The sequence below is a fragment of the Calidris pugnax genome, unplaced genomic scaffold (genome assembly GCF_001431845.1).
Source record: "Calidris pugnax isolate Ruff unplaced genomic scaffold, ASM143184v1 scaffold56, whole genome shotgun sequence".
Lineage (NCBI taxonomy): Eukaryota > Metazoa > Chordata > Aves > Charadriiformes > Scolopacidae > Calidris > Calidris pugnax.
Window position 1 is genome coordinate 11,175,311 of NW_015090839.1, and position 18,424 is coordinate 11,193,734.

At 35.5% G+C, this 18,424-nt stretch overlaps 1 protein-coding gene across 2 annotated transcripts in view; it reads left to right on the forward strand.

The window, feature by feature from the left end:
* The first annotated feature begins 1,468 nt into the window (after positions 1–1,468).
* Positions 1,469–18,424, forward strand: part of NOVA1 (neuro-oncological ventral antigen 1) — a 148,274-nt gene continuing 131,318 nt past the window's right edge. Inside the window, exons 1-2 of one of the 2 annotated variants that reach the window (XM_014941697.1) lie at positions 1,469–1,595; positions 1,783–1,926. In XM_014941697.1, the coding sequence (XP_014797183.1) occupies positions 1,565–1,595; positions 1,783–1,926 (175 nt within the window). In that variant the 5' untranslated portion in view covers positions 1,469–1,564. The remainder of the gene's footprint in view (positions 1,596–1,782; positions 1,927–18,424) is intronic. The other variant, XM_014941696.1, reaches the window with a different exon arrangement.

Here is an 18,424-nt window from a genome sequence, read left to right on the forward strand (position 1 = left end):
CCCCCAAACATTCCCATTTCTCTAATGTTATCATTCATCAAAATGGCGTCGGTTTTCAGCATCTACCAGTCTTTTTATTTAATATCCACGCCGGGGCTGCACAGCCGTGACCCTACGGAGACGAGAAGGGAGCACAAGAGGCTTCTGCAGCCCAGCTCTCCCTCTCGCCCGTGTAACCATGGGCGAAATTAAATGGCAGCTGGAAGGAGACGGGCAAACGCACTTTCCTTCTTCCACATCCTCTGGCTCGCAAGTTGAATTTCAGCCTTGCCTGTGCGTTTTCCTCCTCCTTGGCCTCACTCCTATTGTCAGCGCAGACACGGCGTGTGTTTGCCGTGCTGGGGGCGAGGGCTGGCTGGTGGCGGGGGGGGAGTCGCCTGCCGGCCGCGGGGACTCGGTAGTTAACATCCTGCTCTTCCTGGAGGAGATGAGTTATAACGGGACCGGCATCTCCTCTGCCCGTTTGCGCTGGAGTCGTCATAACAATGCACCGAGGCAGAGGTGAATTTGTTCGCCCAACACGAAGAGCCGCGGTCTGGCGGTGCGTGGCTCAGCCCGCGATGTTAACACGGGTGGGCACGGCTGTCACACACGGGCACTGCTGCCGGCGCGTATAGTCTCCCATAAGAGAAGGGAGGTGAACTGGGATCCTTCTTTCTGCTTAGGGGGGAAAAAAAGGCCAACTTCCTGAAACAGGTTTCATGGTTAAAAAAAATAAATCTTGATATCCATGTCAATGGGACGTTGCCTTAATTAACAGGGGAGAGCCTAAGTCAGGGGAACCGGAGGAGCCCTTATTGTCTTACACTTTTCAGAGCCAGTTACAGAAGGTCCTTAGACCTCAGTGTGGCTGGATTTAGCAGTGGGGTGAGGGCACGGGCAATTGTGCACTTGCCGAATCAGACTGGGAGTCCTTTTTTCTTTTCCCCCTCCATTCATTATATTTATTTTTTTTCCTGTTCCGATTGTCTGCTTTAACGCTAGTGGTGGGGAGAGGACTGGCATTGTCTATCTGGTCACCTTTTAAGTGTATTTAAAATAAGTGACTTAGGCTTTTGATCAATTAGGAAAAATTCTTCTTAATGTCCTTTAATTAATGAGCTTAAAAGAGATCATTGTCGCTTAAGAAGTGCTAAAGGAATACATCAGGATTACTTAGGCGAGTGATTCCATCCTCACCATGTTGAGTTGTTTTCTTGGCAGTGGCTGAAATGCTTGGAATAAAACCCCACATTTTGGGTGGGTTATTTGGTAGCAGAGTAGTCGTTTTGCTCACTTAAGAAGAATGCAGGCAATAGCTAATTGCTATTCTCGTGTGTTTGCTAATGACAAACAAATAGCCCATCAGAATTTACAATTCATTCCTTCTTAGTTTTGGCATTTCTTTTGCAGTATTTTCAAGCAAGGTTGTAGTTGTCACTAGGCACGTTTTCGTGCAGGGCTTTATTTTTTTTTTAAGGGGTCCGATCATTTCTGTGTGCTGTGGTTACCACTGGGAAAAAAATCCACCTTTGAAATATAGTTTTGGATTTTATTCGTATTTTTTTATGGAATTAAGAAATCTATGTGGATTCTTTTATCTGCTTGGAATAAACGTACGTTTTTTTAAAATGTCAAAGGCATAGTCTAAACATGTCTTGTAGGATGACGCAACTGGTTAGATGTAAATGCATGAATTCCTGGATGAGTTTAAAGATGTAACAATTTGTTTATTTGTGGGTCTGGGGTAGAAAAAATTGAATTCTGTAAGCCATATTAACCATGCATATCTCAATTTTTCAGAGGATGGCCAGTATTTTCTAAAGGTCCTCATACCTAGTTATGCTGCTGGATCTATAATTGGGAAGGGAGGACAGACAATTGTTCAGTTGCAGAAAGAGACTGGGGCCACCATCAAGCTGTCTAAATCCAAAGATTTTTACCCAGGTAGGTGCAAAAATTAGCCAATTCTTTATTTTTAAATCCCAAGGGATGTATGTACGTGTCAGTGTGTTTCATATATGGACAACTAAGCTTCCAGTGCAGCTGGAAGCATTATTTCTCAGAAAAGTGTGTAACAAAGTACAACAGTATAAATGTTGTGTCTGTCTTGGTGTATGGAACGGACTGTGTATTAACTGCTTGAAATATGTTTAAATATTTACAATGTTTCTGCAAAATAGTATTTTCATTGACATTTTGATTGCTTTGTTTCTTAGTTTTTAAAAAATCAAAATCTAGCTTTAAGGAACCAACTTGACAGCTGGCGTAAAAATAATTGTTCGTTTGAAGTTTCCAGACATTGTAATGACAATTAAGCTAGAATGAGTAAAAATGAGAGGCTGCCTCCCAAAGAATGGGCCATTTACTTTAAATCCATTATGTACCTTCTTTCTGCTTCACTGCTTTGTTCACTGGCTCTGGAGTGAAGTAAAGAGGACAAGTGCTGCTCTTTAGATATTCTTTATATCATGTTTATCATGATGGTGAAAGTAAACTCTATTATAAAAGTGAAATACTTTAGGTGAATAAAAAAATGAGTGTTTTATATTAACTATATTAATGCACAAGAAACAAGTTTTTAATATCTGCGTGTAATAATAATAAATACCTGATTTAGCATTTCTCCTTGATAAGATATCTGAAGAGGGAGTCTTACATAATGATACATACTATTTTAGCTTCTGCAATTGAATAATCTTTTTTTTTTTTTTTTTCCCCTAAAGATGAACAAATTAGCATTCAGCAATTGAACTTTGTTCTGGAGGACTTTTTCAAAATCTGATGCAAAATAATAACATGGATAACACTTCTTTGGTGTTTTACTTTTGTTACTTTTGAAGAATAACTGGTGATTTAGAATGGAGTTGACTAGCTGTTACTGACTCTTTTCTATTGGAAAAATAAGAGCTGCTTTGCATTTGATCTAGTTTAAGAAGATGAATTCTATGAAATAGTGAAGGCAGTTGGTATGGATGTGAACAGAACACTAATACTGGAGCATTTAGCTTTCCTGTCCTCTAACTTTAGTGTCAGGCAGAAGTGGGTAATTTTTTATTAATGGAGAGATTGTGGTTTGTTTACGATGATGATTTTTGATGTGGAAATTTGTTGTACATATTCTTAATGAATGTAGTTTATGCTACTTAAATGTCAGAGGTTAAAGTGATGCATTTAGATTTTTCCTGTTGAAAGATACTTCTTATGAACTGATGCTTGTTGTCTTTGAGGGTTTTTTAAAATTTTTTACTTTTCTTTAGAAAGTTAGAAAAAAAATGGTCCTTTATTTTGAAAGGTATGTTAGGGTGGAAAAAAGAAATCAATATAGAATTGTGAAAATTCTTGGAAGAAATAAAAGCATTCAAAAGAGCCTGATTGCAGAATTAATAACATAATATGGGTAAAGAGCCGCAATAGTAAATTAAATTCACTGTCAATAGATGAAAATGAAATGGATTTTCTGCATTATACATGAGGTGGTATCAGATATGCAAGGATGTTACAGAAAATTGGTGTTTATGAAGACTATTCCAAATACCAAATTACAAGTCTTTTCATTTTACTACAGTTTATTTACAGTCTCTTGGAAAGGGTGCTCCAAAGATTAGATCTTTTGTTCAGTGCTCTAGCATAGTTCTTCTGTTTTCTGATTAAATCAGAATTACATATTTTTTTGTGTAGCAAATTGTAAAGATACAGCAGTAGTAGCAGAAGAACCTTTGAGAAATAAAAATTAGCAAGCTAGACACGAGTAGTAACATTTGTGACATAAACACATTCTCTCTTAAAATCGGTAGTGATAATATAACTAGGGCAGCGAGGCTCAAGCAGTTTCACTCTAACAGGTGCAAATGAACTTCCAGTTTAACTTCATACAGTTTCCTTTGAATTTGCAGCCACATTGTGTCATACAGAAAATGAGTGTTTTAAGGAAATTGGCGACTGATACCTGCTAATGTGTGGAGCAGGGATGAGAAATGGATTCAAGCGTGGCTAGCTCTCGTTACTCTTTCTGTTTGCGTTTGACCACCAGCCCATGGAATTTTTGGAGGTCCTGGCATTCTCTGAGCTGATGGCTTTTGGGTTTCTTCCAGACCCTTATGCTCATGTAGTGTTAGGGAATACAAATCTTTTGAAATAGCTAAAATAAAGATATGGTTTATTTTTCTTACAAGGTTTCTTAAGCAATTATTCTGTTTTCTTAATAGAAGTTACATAGTCTCTACCTCTGATGCTTGTGACTATAAATGTGTTTAACGTACGTTTCGCTGTGGAATGTTCTCTTGCCGAAGCTTCTGTGAAACTTTTCTGTATTTCCGAAAAGTTTTAGTACAATCTGAGTAAGTTGCTGTTTGGAAAGGAGGAAGTTGGTTGTAATACAGAAGTCGTAAGTGGTTCCTATGATCTAATAGTGTTCTTTTTTTTTCCTCTGTGATATAGGACTTCAGTATGCAGACTGATTTCTGTTGGAATTATTTTTGTGCATCAAAAGGTGACATAATAACTGAAGAATTATATGGCAGCTCTAATTACAAGAAGTTGAAGGAAAAAACAGCTTTTCACTGAACATTTTAGTTTACAAAGTAGGAAGCAGTATATAAATACATTACCGTCCACTACAGTCTTATCTTTTGAGTACACAATTTATTGTTCTCTTTTCAGGTTACCAGCTGACTTTTTTCTAATTGTCTGGACTTCTGTAATTTGCCTTTCGTTATTGTGCTTAGATTATCCCTGATTCTTTTTTGTTGAGGTTTGTTTCCCTAGATTAGTGGAAATAAAATTAAAATGGCAAAATATGCCCTACTTGAAAAGCAATAGGTGCTGATCCTTTCTGCAGAGAAGTACAGAGTGTGTATTGACTAGTAGGTTCTGGTCCAAAATTTAAATACAGACATAGCCATGCTACTTTATGAAGTTCACTTCATTAATATTAAAGAAAGTGGCCATTCTGTGAAGCTATTTTAATGCATGGTTTTATTTTGAATAATATAAAAATGAGCCAGTATTTCTGTTGTATTAAGCTCTCATTGTCTTATCTGTTTCTCCATTCTGAATTGTAGTGAGCGCTGGACTGAAAACTACTCTGGACATTTGTATTTTTTTCCATTGCGAATGCTGGTGCGCGCTCTCGCTTGCTTTCTCTCTCATGCAGTCTCTCTCTCTCTCTCTCTGCACTCCGGCCCCAGTCTCACACATACACACACACGAACACACACAATTATGTTACGTCGCATCATGTTGTTTATCTTGCAACAGGATCTTGCCTGGTCTGAACTTGGTGCTTGAGTGAATTTGAGCTCGGTCAGTGTTTTTCAATTTATTGGAATATGAAGTCATATATGTACTGAAATTAGATAATATTAAGAATGGAGATTAATAAAAACCTAATGAAATGGGGATAAGGTTTTACTGCTTTTAACAATAGATTAGCTGTGTTGTTTTCATGGCAGATTTTTAATCAGTAGTGATCTGAATGTTTGGAGAATACAAAAGGCAGGAGTTTCCTTCCCCCGCCTCGTGTAGAGTTTATGAAGTGTCGTGTGGCTATGTCATGTTTTTACCAAGCAACTTGTATTTGAGATGTTTTGTGTTTGAATATCAGATTTTTTTTTGAAACATTCACGTGTTGTGGGAGATAGACCAGGTAACCTTTGTGCAAGTGCCCTTTTAACAAGTCTCTTATTCTGACTCGTAAAAACCTTTCAAATGCACTGAATGTGTAAGTTACACAACTTTACAAGAATTTATAATTAATAAGTTCACATTGTGGCTTTATTACTCCTGTTAAACTGTTAGGAAGGGGGAAGGTATAATGTATGAAGCTTCGTTCACCATTATTGTTTCTTTTATATAATAAAGGAATTGTCACATTAATTTATAACTCTTAAAAAAAACCACACAGGTAAAATCTAGTAGGGAAAAGAATCTGTTTGAAAAATCAACACTTGAAATAATGTTGAAGTGAAATACTGCTTTTTCAGTTTTGGAAGAGAAAAAGGAGTAATGTGAGTGTGGCATTAGTTATTAGCTGTCTGTTGTCATGGCTCCTTGAAGGTGGTTTGTCATACATCAATAAATGTATCTCACTTCTATTCTTGATACTTCCAATTTTTTTCTACAGTGTTAACGTTAGCTAGTTAGGGATTTTGTAAGTATGTATCTAAGATTTTCAGATTCTGTTGTAAACACTCACTTATATGACTAACTTTGGGAATAATGAGACTGAGGAAATGACTAAATAGTGAGTAGAGTTTTCAGAGGTGGAATCTAGAGCTGTGTAGGTTTGTAAAGTAATCACTGGAATAACTGATCTTTCTACTAGTTTAAAAAAAAAACAAAACACAACCACCAAAAACCCTCAAGTGGTGATTGCCAGCTGTTCAGAGAGATAATTCTCAGTTGGACAGTTGTCTGTTGCCTGGTTACTGAACAGAATAAAAAAAGTTAGCTTGTTAGCCAGCAGATCCTAAGTATTTCACATTTAAAAGGAAGCTGAAACTGAATATATAACTTCGTATGATCTTGAGTGTGTTACGTATCTTACTCGCACAGTGTACTATCGCTTAGCAGCTTCTCATTTGGTATGTATAGAGAAATTTTGAGTGGAAGTTTAGGTAGAAATTTGCACTGATTTCTTATACATGTAGGGACTTATTCATGTTAATGAGTGAATAGACTTTGGCATAGTAAATGGCCTTGGTTTGCACAAAAGTCTTTGTCTTGGATAAGAAAGGTTTAAAGCAACTTGTGACAGATTTGGAATGGTTAGTCTAACTTTAATAAATAATACAGACTAGCTATGTGCACTTGGTTGGCAAAGTAAAGAACAAAGTCAAGATGGCTGTTATCACAGGGAAATGCCATATTTAGTATTTTTCTGCATTTTTCTTGTGATTGCTTTTGACTAGTTTTCAATATAATTGAAAACAAAATGATTCTCAGTAGATTGGAAAGCTTATGTAGGTAAAGGTGTTTCTAGTAACAGTAAAGTAATTATTAATTAAGAATATCTAATTTCTGGACTTATGCATTCTGTAAAAAAACAAAGCCAAACAAAAACAAAACCAAGCTAAACAAACAAAACCTAGGAAAAATAAACAGAGTTGTTATGCACTGACAATTTTTAATTTTCGTCTTTCACAAAGTTTAAAATTTCCATGAAATTCTTCAATGTTATTTTGCAGATAGACTAAAGTTTTAATGGGTGTTTTTCAGAATATAGGGCTTGGAGCTAATATTTAAAAAATATAAACAGGGAAAGTCTGAATTGCTTTCCTCTTCTCCCTTGTGCAGTAAAAGGAACATGTTCTTGTTTTTCTTAATGGGTGCAACCTGTTAACATGCAATACCTTTTTCAAATAATCTTTGATCTTGTTTGTTCTTTAATTACGTTAATTTAGAAATTGTCCTCAATAGTTGACCACAGAATTTATTTAATCAGTGATCAGTAGCTTTTTGGCCAGGGGAGAAAAACCTTGGATTTAGCGAATTTGTCAGACTAGCTTTTAGAAGTGGAGCATAGAGGGATTTGGGAGGAGGGCTTGTGCCTGATTGCTGTCTCGTTTCCATCTGTGGACGCAGCTCTAGCATAAAGTTAAGTAACATCTGTAAAGATTTGGCTGGCAAACATCTCTATGGGACTCGTCGTTGCATCCTGCAGCAGGTGCAGTCAGCTTTGCAGTCCATCTTAAAAGAGGGTTGTTTTTTTTTTTTAACTTTTATCAGAAGGCCAGTGGGAGTTAATGACTTGGTGAGGAGTATGGTAGTTGTCAGTTGTCCAGTGTTGGAACGTTGCAGGTAATTGGGCTGGACTGGTGAGAACTGTGGCAGTGTGCTTCTCACGTTGCACTGCAGCTGCTGTTGATCTTAATTAATCTGACCCTCACAGGCTGCAGTGTCATGGTATAAAAAGCAATACATAATAGAAATGGAAAGGCTGCTTTTTTGACCCTTATTGATGGTCATGTTTCTAGGTGTGCCTCTTGGTTTTCTAATTGGGTTTGCCTGATATTAGCATAAAATTCTTAATGTACTTCAAATTAAAACTGTAATACATTTTTCCTGTTTATTAGATGTATCTGTGGAGTAATGAAGCTGATAAAAATGTTTTGGAAATGTCACTGTGATAATGGACTTAGCAAAAATATTTGTGTTTATTCTGACAACAAATACAATTTCCTGTAAATGAAAAGAGATATATTGTTTGTGTCTGGTATGAATTTCTGGTGTACCGTAGTATGCTCTGTAGTGGGGCATGCTTGATGCTTGTGCTGGCTAGCTCAGTGTTGTGATTCTTTTAAGGATTTCTAGTAACATGGAAACATGTAAAATTGGAATTTAGTATATAGCAATTGAAATGTATGAGTGTGCTGTGCACGCGTGAGACAATTTACTGTAGAGATACTACTGTCTTCTTCCTGACTGAAGACATGACATGGCTTTAGGAAATTATCAGGTTCCTTACATTCACCTTGGTATTCAGGGCCATTCTGTCTCCATCCCCCAGAGGAGATATCGAACCAGAGTTTAGCCTAGAGATCTTTTAAATATTACGTCACAGACCTGTAAAGTTCCATTCCATCCTATTTTTGTTCTGATTTCAGGGATATCTGCATCCCAAATTGGTTATTTGTAGCATTATAAGGATTAACTACATTGCTTGTATTTTAATTTAAAAATAGAGAAATGGTTGTCAGCATACTCTGTTTTAAATTTCCCCTATATTTAATAGACGTAGAAAATATTTTAATACATAATAGAAACACAGCTATCTAAATTCCCATCCCCCCATATTAACTTGTTTGCACTTTACCATATTTGATAATTAATTATGGTTCAATCTGATTGGGGTTTACTTAATATTAAATGTGCTGTTCTTGATTATAGCCAAACATTAAAATTCATTTGCAAGTACTTAGCTGGTCTGATTGAAATGTCAGTTTAAGGCAGTATTTGGAAGCATGTCTACGGAAGTTAGCTCCCAACTGTACAATGCTAACATGCCTTTGTAAGTTTCAAATATGAATTAGCACTCTTTGCTTGAGCTAGTTATGAGCAATGTTATTGTGCATTGCTCTTTTCAACTTCTGAATTGCAATAAATTTTGTGTAAGGTTTAAGTGTTCTGTATAATTCATGGGCAAAATTAAGTCTCCTTCATGAAAGGCCAGAGAGCATAGGTTGATGTATGAAGTAGGTGATGTAAATAACTAGACATGTTACTGGATAGCACTCGGAAGAATAGTATATTAGGGGCCAGGTTTGAAGTTACGTGTTGGTGATGGGAATGATCTAGGGTCAGATCTCTTGTAAATGAGAAAGAAATACCATTGTCCACTTATGTATTTGAAAGTGATTATGTAACATTATCATTTTTTGGATATAAGGAAGCATGAATTTCAGACAAAATTTCTTATTTTCCTGGTCTTGTAGGTTTTGATTGTGAAAAGACTAAACGTATGTTTTTCATCATTGATCTCTCACTGCATCCTGCAGGGCCTGTCATCTCAGCATTGACAGGATCAGATGAAAAATACAATCGATGTGTTGACATTTTTTTGAGAATCACTCAGGTAAGATTACTTGTTATACAGAACTACAGTGAAATTCATGGCTGCTGCTAATGTTTCACCAGTTGGAGCCTTTGCATTCTCAATCATTAATTAAATTAGATACTGAGGTTCTCTGCATGTTCCCTTGTTTCTATTTTAAAAGCACTTTTTGTGCCTTGCTCAGTGCCGTTTAACTCTCTTGTAATTTCCCACATAAAGAGCTTCACACATTTGTATTATTCTCCCCCACTTCGTAGAGTGGCACCTGTTTGCTTGAGTCAAGAACCATAGTGCACACCTCCAAACTCTTGGAAGATTTGTATGTTCATGTATTTTATTTTCTTTTCAAGTAGTGACTTTAGTTCTTCTTATGTTTTTCATTGGCTATATGGGGTAGAAAATTTTGGTAGAGAACCAGATAATTAGAGGCAGCAGCAATCTATCATCTTCCTAGTGTGTTCTAAACTCTGATTTTCAAACTCTACATGACAAATTGCAAATATTAAACTGAATATACAACTGTGGAGTCTTTTTATAACATAAATTATTGAAAATATTTATGAAGTCATGCACTGGAAAAGTAGGAAATGGCACGTGTCCATTCAGTTGGCTTTATTGAGCACCCAGTGTACTTATGGAATGAAAACTATATCAGAGTATGTTCCCAAAGAGTTGGGCAGTGAAATATCATGGCTTATGAGGGAAGGGGGAGGAAAGATTAGTTGTGCTACATGCCAAGTTGGAACTTGGTCTAGTTGAGGTTTACATTTTGTCCCCATCTGTACACATCTGAGCATAGGTAGGGTAGTGTATAGTAGTAGTAGCAGCAGTAGCAATTCAAGTGCTGCAGCAGATACCATTTTGGCAGCAGTATTGAGCTGGAGTTATAGAATATTTATATTTTATTGTACTCTGGCAGTCTACCAACAGTTTTCCTGAGGAACACACACACACAAAAAAAAAAAAAACCAAAAAAGGCAAAAAAAGGAAATAAGTGGCTTCTTAGCAGTTTATTGACCTGGATTTGAAGAAAACTTCTGTGGAACAAGAAAGGCTCTTCCAGCATTCTGTCTGTGCTGATTTTCAAAGGTCTGCAATGAAATGCTGCTACTGGATGCCTTTAAAGCTTTGTAAAATGATTTGTTGCAATGAGAAGTGTTAGACAGAACATGTATGGGGTTTGTTTTCCGTCTTGCATGTGTGTGCACACTTCATTCTTTGTATGTCTTCTACTTACTGTATTAGATGAACACTTGGTGACTGTTGATCTAAAGTAAAAATTGGATTCCTCAGGAGCTCCATATAATTATCCTACTTCCTAACTTCTGAGTGTTTTACTGTGCAGTGCAGCACACTGAAGTCTGCCGGGTTTTGCTGACATTACTGTCCCTCAAGCAGCATATAATTTTTAGCATAGTGAAATGCTCAAAAAAAAAAAAGAAAAAAAAGGGAAGTGTTAACTTCACAAAGAATTTTTTTTTTAAGGGATATAAGTTTTCGTGGTTTTGTTTAGGTTGGTAATGCCAAGTGCTCATCTAGTATTTGCACTGCTTTTAACAATAATTAAATACGTACTTTATAATTTTATAAGCTGTCTAGTTCTGTATGGATCTACCTCTATGACTAGCTGTTCTAGTAAATGCCAACATTAAATGAATAAATTCTTTTTTTCTGATGAATTGATCACAAATAACCAGAAAAAAAGGTGGGACAATGAGCAGGTAAACTCTTAGGATTGTACAGGAAAGAGCCTCTATAAAAAGGAAGTTACCTTGTGTAGCCAATAGCGCTTTGTTTTACTTGATTTCATCATGAATTCTTTCCTTGAATAACTAGTATATAGGAGAAGGAAATAAATGGTTCCTCAGCCGGCCAGATTTTAAATCAGGTTGTTAAAACCAGTATTTTTAAGTGTATGTAAAAACCCACATGTAATTACTAGCCGCAGAACTTTAGTCTTGCATGTTCCCAATGAGAAAATCAATGACATGGGCAGCTATACTTGTCCACCTTTAGATTTCCTGTACCTTTTAAAAATAAAACCTGCTTAGTTTATGTAAATGTTTTATAACCTTCTAGTGTTAGAGACATAGGGTGGAGAGTAGTAGCAAGATCAGTGTTTTAATAATATATTTATACCTAGTTAATTTTAATTTTTTTCAGTTTTTAAATGGTTCTTTTTAGTTAGTAATCATTCTGTTGTTTCGGCATTATCTTTTCCAATGGCTCATGATTTTGACTAGTACTTACTATTTGAAAGAATGTGCATTTTGATGTTCAGAAGTAGTTCCAGTCTGTCCTTCACACTTTGTTAGCTTAGCACTTTCTGATTTGGAGGGTACAGACATGAGAAGGGCACAAAATTTAGTCATCCATAATTGTAAAATAAATACCTTGATTTTTTTCCTTCTTCATCACACATGCATATGATCAGAATGAGGAAAAATAAACTCCTTATTGTTCACTTTTTGTCCTTTTTGGATGGAATACCTTATTAATATGGTGCATAAATGACTACGATGCTTTCAGCATTGTCTAGTCTAGGAGCTTGTTAAGTTTCATCTTGTCCAAAATTCTTCTTGTGTGTTTTGTTTTATAAAGAACACTCTGCTTGTAAATTTTGGCAGCTTTGTAGTGGTTGTCTGAAGATCATTGATTTTTTTCATTATTTATTTATCTTTTAAGTATTTGGCTTTTTACTACAATGGCCAGTTATAATTTGGGTGCCTGGTTTCTCCCATAGACTTCTTCAGAAGTGATGACAACAATTTATTAAGGGCCGCGGTATTTCAACTCCAATTAAAATGTAGTAACCTTTTCCTAAAAATATACATAAAGTTAAATGGGTTCTAAGATAATACAGGGATTTTTTTCTATGAAATGTTATTGCATAAGAGATCACAATAGGCGATTGTAATGCTCTTGGTAGTTGTAAGCATGGTGTCTTAGTTTGGATGATTTTTCCCTGTCAAAGATTCTATGAAGACAAAGCTAAGAGAGCTTGCAAGGGGTTTGGTGCGATTTAGTTTGTTAGTAGCACTGGTTTGGTGTGATGAGGTTTGTGTATTGTAAATTATGCTTACCTGGGAGTTGCAGCTAAGCTGATGATGGCTTTCTGATGTTCAAGTCAAGTGTGCTTAAAACTAAAGGTAAGGAACCAATATAAATTTCATATTTGTAGTATGACCTACTTCAGTAAGTTTAGGAGGAGGTGTAATGTTGCAATGGTAATTTAGAGGGGAAAGTGCTGTTGGTAGTTATCTACTTTGTTTTAATGCATTTTTTTAGCAAATCAAGGGAGAATAATAGCGTATTTTATGTTAAGTGGTCCCATTTTATAAAGAGATGTGTGAACTTTAGTGCATATTCAGATCCATAGACATTCTGTAATCCTCATAGGTAAGTGCCTATTTAGAGGGAAAGACCAAGATACCTTAGGGCATATGAGTAGACTTTGTCTCTCCATATTGAAAAATAAGTTTCACTCTGCTTTAGGCAGGTTCCATTGTGTTAATTCCTTTAGTGTGCAGCAGTTTTCCTGTAGCATTAAAATGCTGGATTCTAAGGGGATTTTCACTTCCCCAATTTCTTTTTCCCTTGCTCAAAAGAAAAACAATGTTTTTCATATTGGATTTCTGTATAGATGTTTATCCTGTGTAGAAATAATTTGTGTCATCTGCTTCAAGGTGTTTGCTATGTTTGCCCCCTTCCATGGGGGAAATTGAGGAATCTTGCTGGACATCTTACAAATGCTGAAGATTGTTAGAAAGATATATTTCATTCAAAAAATATTATGTGTATGCTGCTTATTTGGGGAAAAAGCCAATGATTCAGTCTCAAGAAGTATTTAATTTCAATTTTTAATCTTTAAGTTATTTCCTAGAGCTCTGAGTTTTCCTTCTACAAACCTTTAAATTCTGAAACTCAGAGTAGTAGTTCAGCGTGTTCTAAGCCCTGGAAAATTTGTACGTTACGCTGTAAGCAGTTTAACATGAATTTTCTTTTTAACTTCCACCTCTATACTGGATGTTCAGAATGGAAATTCTGCCAGTAAAGTATAACCATCACTCTGAATTCAGATTTTGTGGTAAGTAAAGCTTCCCGTTTTTAGATCAGGGTGAAAACTTCTGGAAGTATTTAAATCCTGATGAATTGTTTCCCATTCTTTGTGTTGCTTGAGATCAAATGTTCCACTGAAGTTGAGCATTTCTTAAAGTTGTCCAAACTCTTTATATATGCAGGCTCTTACAGTGATTTAGAGTTCTTCTGGCTTTCCACTGCTGATGTTATATTGCTTTCAGCAAAAAGGAATGCAAACTCTTTAGTGTCTATTGAGCATAAGGGTTGAAAATAAGAATTTCTTTCCTGTTTGCCACTGCCTCGCAGGAAAGTGAGTGGAGATACTCCTAAGAAGGCAGTAAAATTGCCAGCAGTTTCTGTATACAAACATTAAATTCAGGTAAGTATTGAATTTGTGCAAAGTGAAACATGCTTCTATTCTACATAGTTCCATAGTGGTGTTTTCTTGCGTAGGGATAGATGAACAGTAGTGATTTAAAAAAAAATAATTAAATCCCTATCTGATTCTAATTTAGGTTTGGTTTTTTGGGGGTTTTTTTGTGTTGTTTTTTTTGTTTGTTTGTTTTGTGAAATCCTGCTCTTTCCATGGGTTTTCCTTTTTTTTAGCACAGAAATGTTTGGTTTTTTTTTTCCTGTTCATCTTTGGTAGTTAACATTTATTGCTGCCTTTTCCTCTGAGGGGTGTGTTCTCACCATTTTCTAGCCTTGCAAACAATTGTAATTGAACTTGTCTCAGATGGATAGAGCTATTTGAATCTGCATTTGGAGATGTCTTTCTTCCTACATTCAATTTTAATATAATCAAATAATTGATGAATACCGGAATAGAACATGTGCTTTGAGGATCATCTAGGTAGTTTTTTCAGTTATAAACAGAAGTTTATCGAAAATAGGTATATAATACAGGTTATCAGTATGAACTTGCCAAATAAACATGTTCTCCCCTTTTGGGATAAGAATTGTATAGCCTTTTCTTTTAGTTCACTGTCCCTAGCAAGAAAAATTACATTGTTTTAAAAGTTCCTTTCAATTTTTAATGCAGAAATGCAACCCTTTACTAATGCCAAAATCAAGACAAATGATAAAAAACTTAGTGTATATAAGCAATGGTATTTTCTAATTGTCCTACTATTTGGCTTTGCTTAAAAATGAAGCTTGGTTTTCTGATATTAAAAGAATAATTCTGTGTATTTATATATAGATTGGCTTTTTAATATATTTGTAAATATATTCAGTAATTCCATGTAGGAAAACGCTGGCTTTATGTTAATGTATGCCAGTCTTGTGAAAAGGTCCATTAAGAGAAATGTTAGATCTAATCCAGATTCAGTTACAAATCCTCTTCAAGCTAAACATTTTCTGGAGTCTATTTCAGCTTGCAAATAATTGCTCTTGTTAAAATAATTAGATTTTTCTTTTGTTCCAACATGCTTGTTTTATTTTAGTTTTGAAAGGTGGCAATCAAAATTTAAGAAGTATGGAATTGACTGAATTATCAAAAATTATCTAGACAATTAGTGGGAAGGATTCTATAATTAAAGTTGTAATCTGAAATGCTAAATGGCACAGGTAAACTTTCTGAAAATATATTCTCTGGAAATATTGGCATTTTGACTAGTAATCGTGAAGTCAAATTGTTGTATTTCTGTTTATTATTACATAAAATGTTTTGACACATCTTTTAGAAGGATTGTTTGGACTTTTTATCAGGGACAAGACTGATGAAGTATGTATGGAACAAATTGAATATATACACTATTCTGCTTTTTGGTAAGGAAAAAAAATGGAATGCTTTGGGTTTTCTTGTATTCTGGATACTCCAGTTGTTTACACAATCCTTTATTCTTTTAAAAATCTTTCCCTGATTTATTTATTGAAAATGAAAATTAAAAAAAATTTGGTTTACTGTTTAAATTTTAATGCCTTTCAAATTATTTCAGCAAAAAATTGAACATAATTTTTGCAAGCATTTAGTTTTGAGCTTAATAGAAACCTGTAAAGGTAATTGCAGATTCAAGGATTTGATGCTCATTTACAAACAAACAGGAAAAAACAGGGAGACACTTTGTAATATAAGTTGTATGTTGTTACTTATAATGTAAGCTGTATTTTTAGAATAAGAGTGTGTTCAAGTATATCTTGATATTGTAAGCTTTCTGTTGAAAAAAGTTGTCAAAAATACCAGCTACAATTTGTGAGAACTAAGACAGTGCAAAATGCAGTTGATGACCAAGTGGTGTATCTTTACCTTTATTTTGTACTCCTGAACAAGAACCAAAAGTGTGTGGAATGGTTGCTACATAGCTATTTGGCTACTAAGGTGTTAACAGTTTTCATGTACATTTTGATTTTATTGTATAAAAATACATGGTCTTTTTAAATTGTAAAAGGAGAGATTAAGATTATGTAATGTTTCCTGGTAATTATGTGTAATCTCTTTCCTTATTTATGCAAAGTAATATTAAAAATAAAAAGTCCTTCTGATCAGCTGAAGTGGCACCAAGCTCTGGCTGGGAAATCTGAAATCAAGTAATTTAGGGTATGGTTTGTATTGAACCTCAATTAGAATGTATCATTCTGCTATAGCAATTGTTCTGAGTGAGATCAAGTTGCACATGAGAAGGAATACAAGTGAGGTCTGTCTTCACTGCAACTGATGTCTGCACACGTGCTATTTCACAGTATTTTTAAATCATATGCAAAACTGGGAGAATGCTGTTGAATGAATTCATTATTCTGTTTGTCCATTGTCAGTTAAGACTTAGTATGTCATAGGTGAATTAAAGCCTTGAAAGGAAGAATAAAATTTGAAAATACTATCTTTGAGAAACTTAATCTTACTATTAAAATTCATTTTGCACCTTAACGTTTTACTAATAAGAAAGCTGAAAGCATGGCTAAACCATTAGAGAGACTTGTTCTAATGTATTCTTTTTTTTACATATAGTTTACTGCATGTTAAAAATACGGTATTGACCTACTGGTAATATAAAAGATAGAATTTTCTGTTTTCAGATAAAACGCTGCATTTTGACACATTGTTTAAAAACTAGAACAGCTCTGCATATGAAAACACAAACTGATAATTAGATAGATATGCCATATGTGGTAGTTTAAGTTGGCATATATCTGAAATGGCATGTTTAATGTACTGTATTACTGAAATTAGTAATTTTACAGCTGAAAGCTGTTAATTCTGTTATTCTGACTCCCTCTCATGAGTCTGTAGGTAATGATGGCAGACCTTTTTCTTTGCAAAGCCCTGCTTCTGGTAACTTAAACTGTAGTTAAAAGCTGCTGTATTTTTAGTAGAATCTTTGAGTAGTGTGTGTTCCTCGTAATATTTTAGGCATTTCTAACTACTTCAGAATTCTAAGAGTTTTTAAAATAATGATACAGTTAGTATTGAGAAGTGGTCATTGAGAATGTTTGCTGTAATGAAATGTCTGCACCGAGGGAAGAAGGAACGTCTGGTTTTTTTCCATATAGCCTGTTTTTTTTAGTGCTGAACTTCTCTTACTTTTTGAATTAAGGCAAAAAAAAAAAAATTGTCAACCCTAAGCACTTGAGAATTGTTAACAGCCATTAAAATCCTGTCTCCTGGCCTTTCTACACTGTGTTGGTAGATAAAAGTCACATACGAGAGAAAGGCTATTGGAGGAAAGCAAGAATTCTGAATACAACTGGGTATGATTGGGATGGAGTTAAATTTCTTTCCATAGCAGCTTGTATGGTGCTAGGTTTCAGACTTGTGACCAAAACCAGTGTGGAGAACACATTCATGTTTTAATTGTTGCTGAGTAGTCTTTGCACAGCAGCAAGGCCTTCTCTGTTCTTCACTCGGCCTCCCTCTGGCCCCACTGCCAGCAAGTAGATTGGGCCTGCACAGGAAGTTGAGAGGGGACACAACCAGACAGATGACGTGAACTGACTAAAGCTCTTCCGTGCCATATAACATTGTCCTAGTAACAAAATGAAAGTGAGGGGAGTTTTTAGGTAGCATTTTTCTCAGAGTAGCTGGGCAGTGATCTACCTGTGGGAGGTGGCGAGTGATTGCCTTTGCATGACTTACGTTGGTTGGTTTTGTTTGGTTTGGTTTTTTTCCTCTCTTCGTTCACTTAGTAAATTATGGGCCAAGATAATATTTTTTTCTTGCTTTTGCTGTTCCTATTTTCTTCCCTTATCCTGTTGTGGGACGAGGTGGTAGAGAGTAAGCAGCTTTGTGGGTTTAGCTGTTAGCCAGGGTGACCCCACCACAGGGATTATTAATCTTTTTGTGTTGTGTAAACACTCAATTTTGTCTTTGTATACTGGCAGACACTGCTAAGAGTTACAGAAATTAATTGAATTTACAGCTCAATGCTGGTTAGATCCTCATCTGTGTTCCCTTACATAGCTCATTCTTGGAGTGCTTCTAGGTTGAGTGTTCAAGAGGAACATAGTATAGAAGGCATCTGCAAGGTTTTTTGGGGAGCTAATTCAAGTGAACCATTAGAAAGGAGGTGTGGAGAGGACCTCATAGGTGAAGGAATCTAGTTCTCCGCTGTCCTTCCAGACAAACCCATAAAATCTCATAATCATAGCCTTTTTAAGGCATTCCACCTACCCCAAAATTTAGCTGATGGTGCCAATTTGAAGCTCCTCCACAAGAGAAATGCAAGGGGAAAGTTCTGAAGCATCTTTAGTCACTGAAGAGATGTCCAAAATGAAATAGGATGAGGATGATAAAGGAAAATGTGCCCTATGACCTTGATGCCTATTTGTATAAGACTATTGAAACAAACTGGTGGGAAGGTAAAACTTTTATAGCAA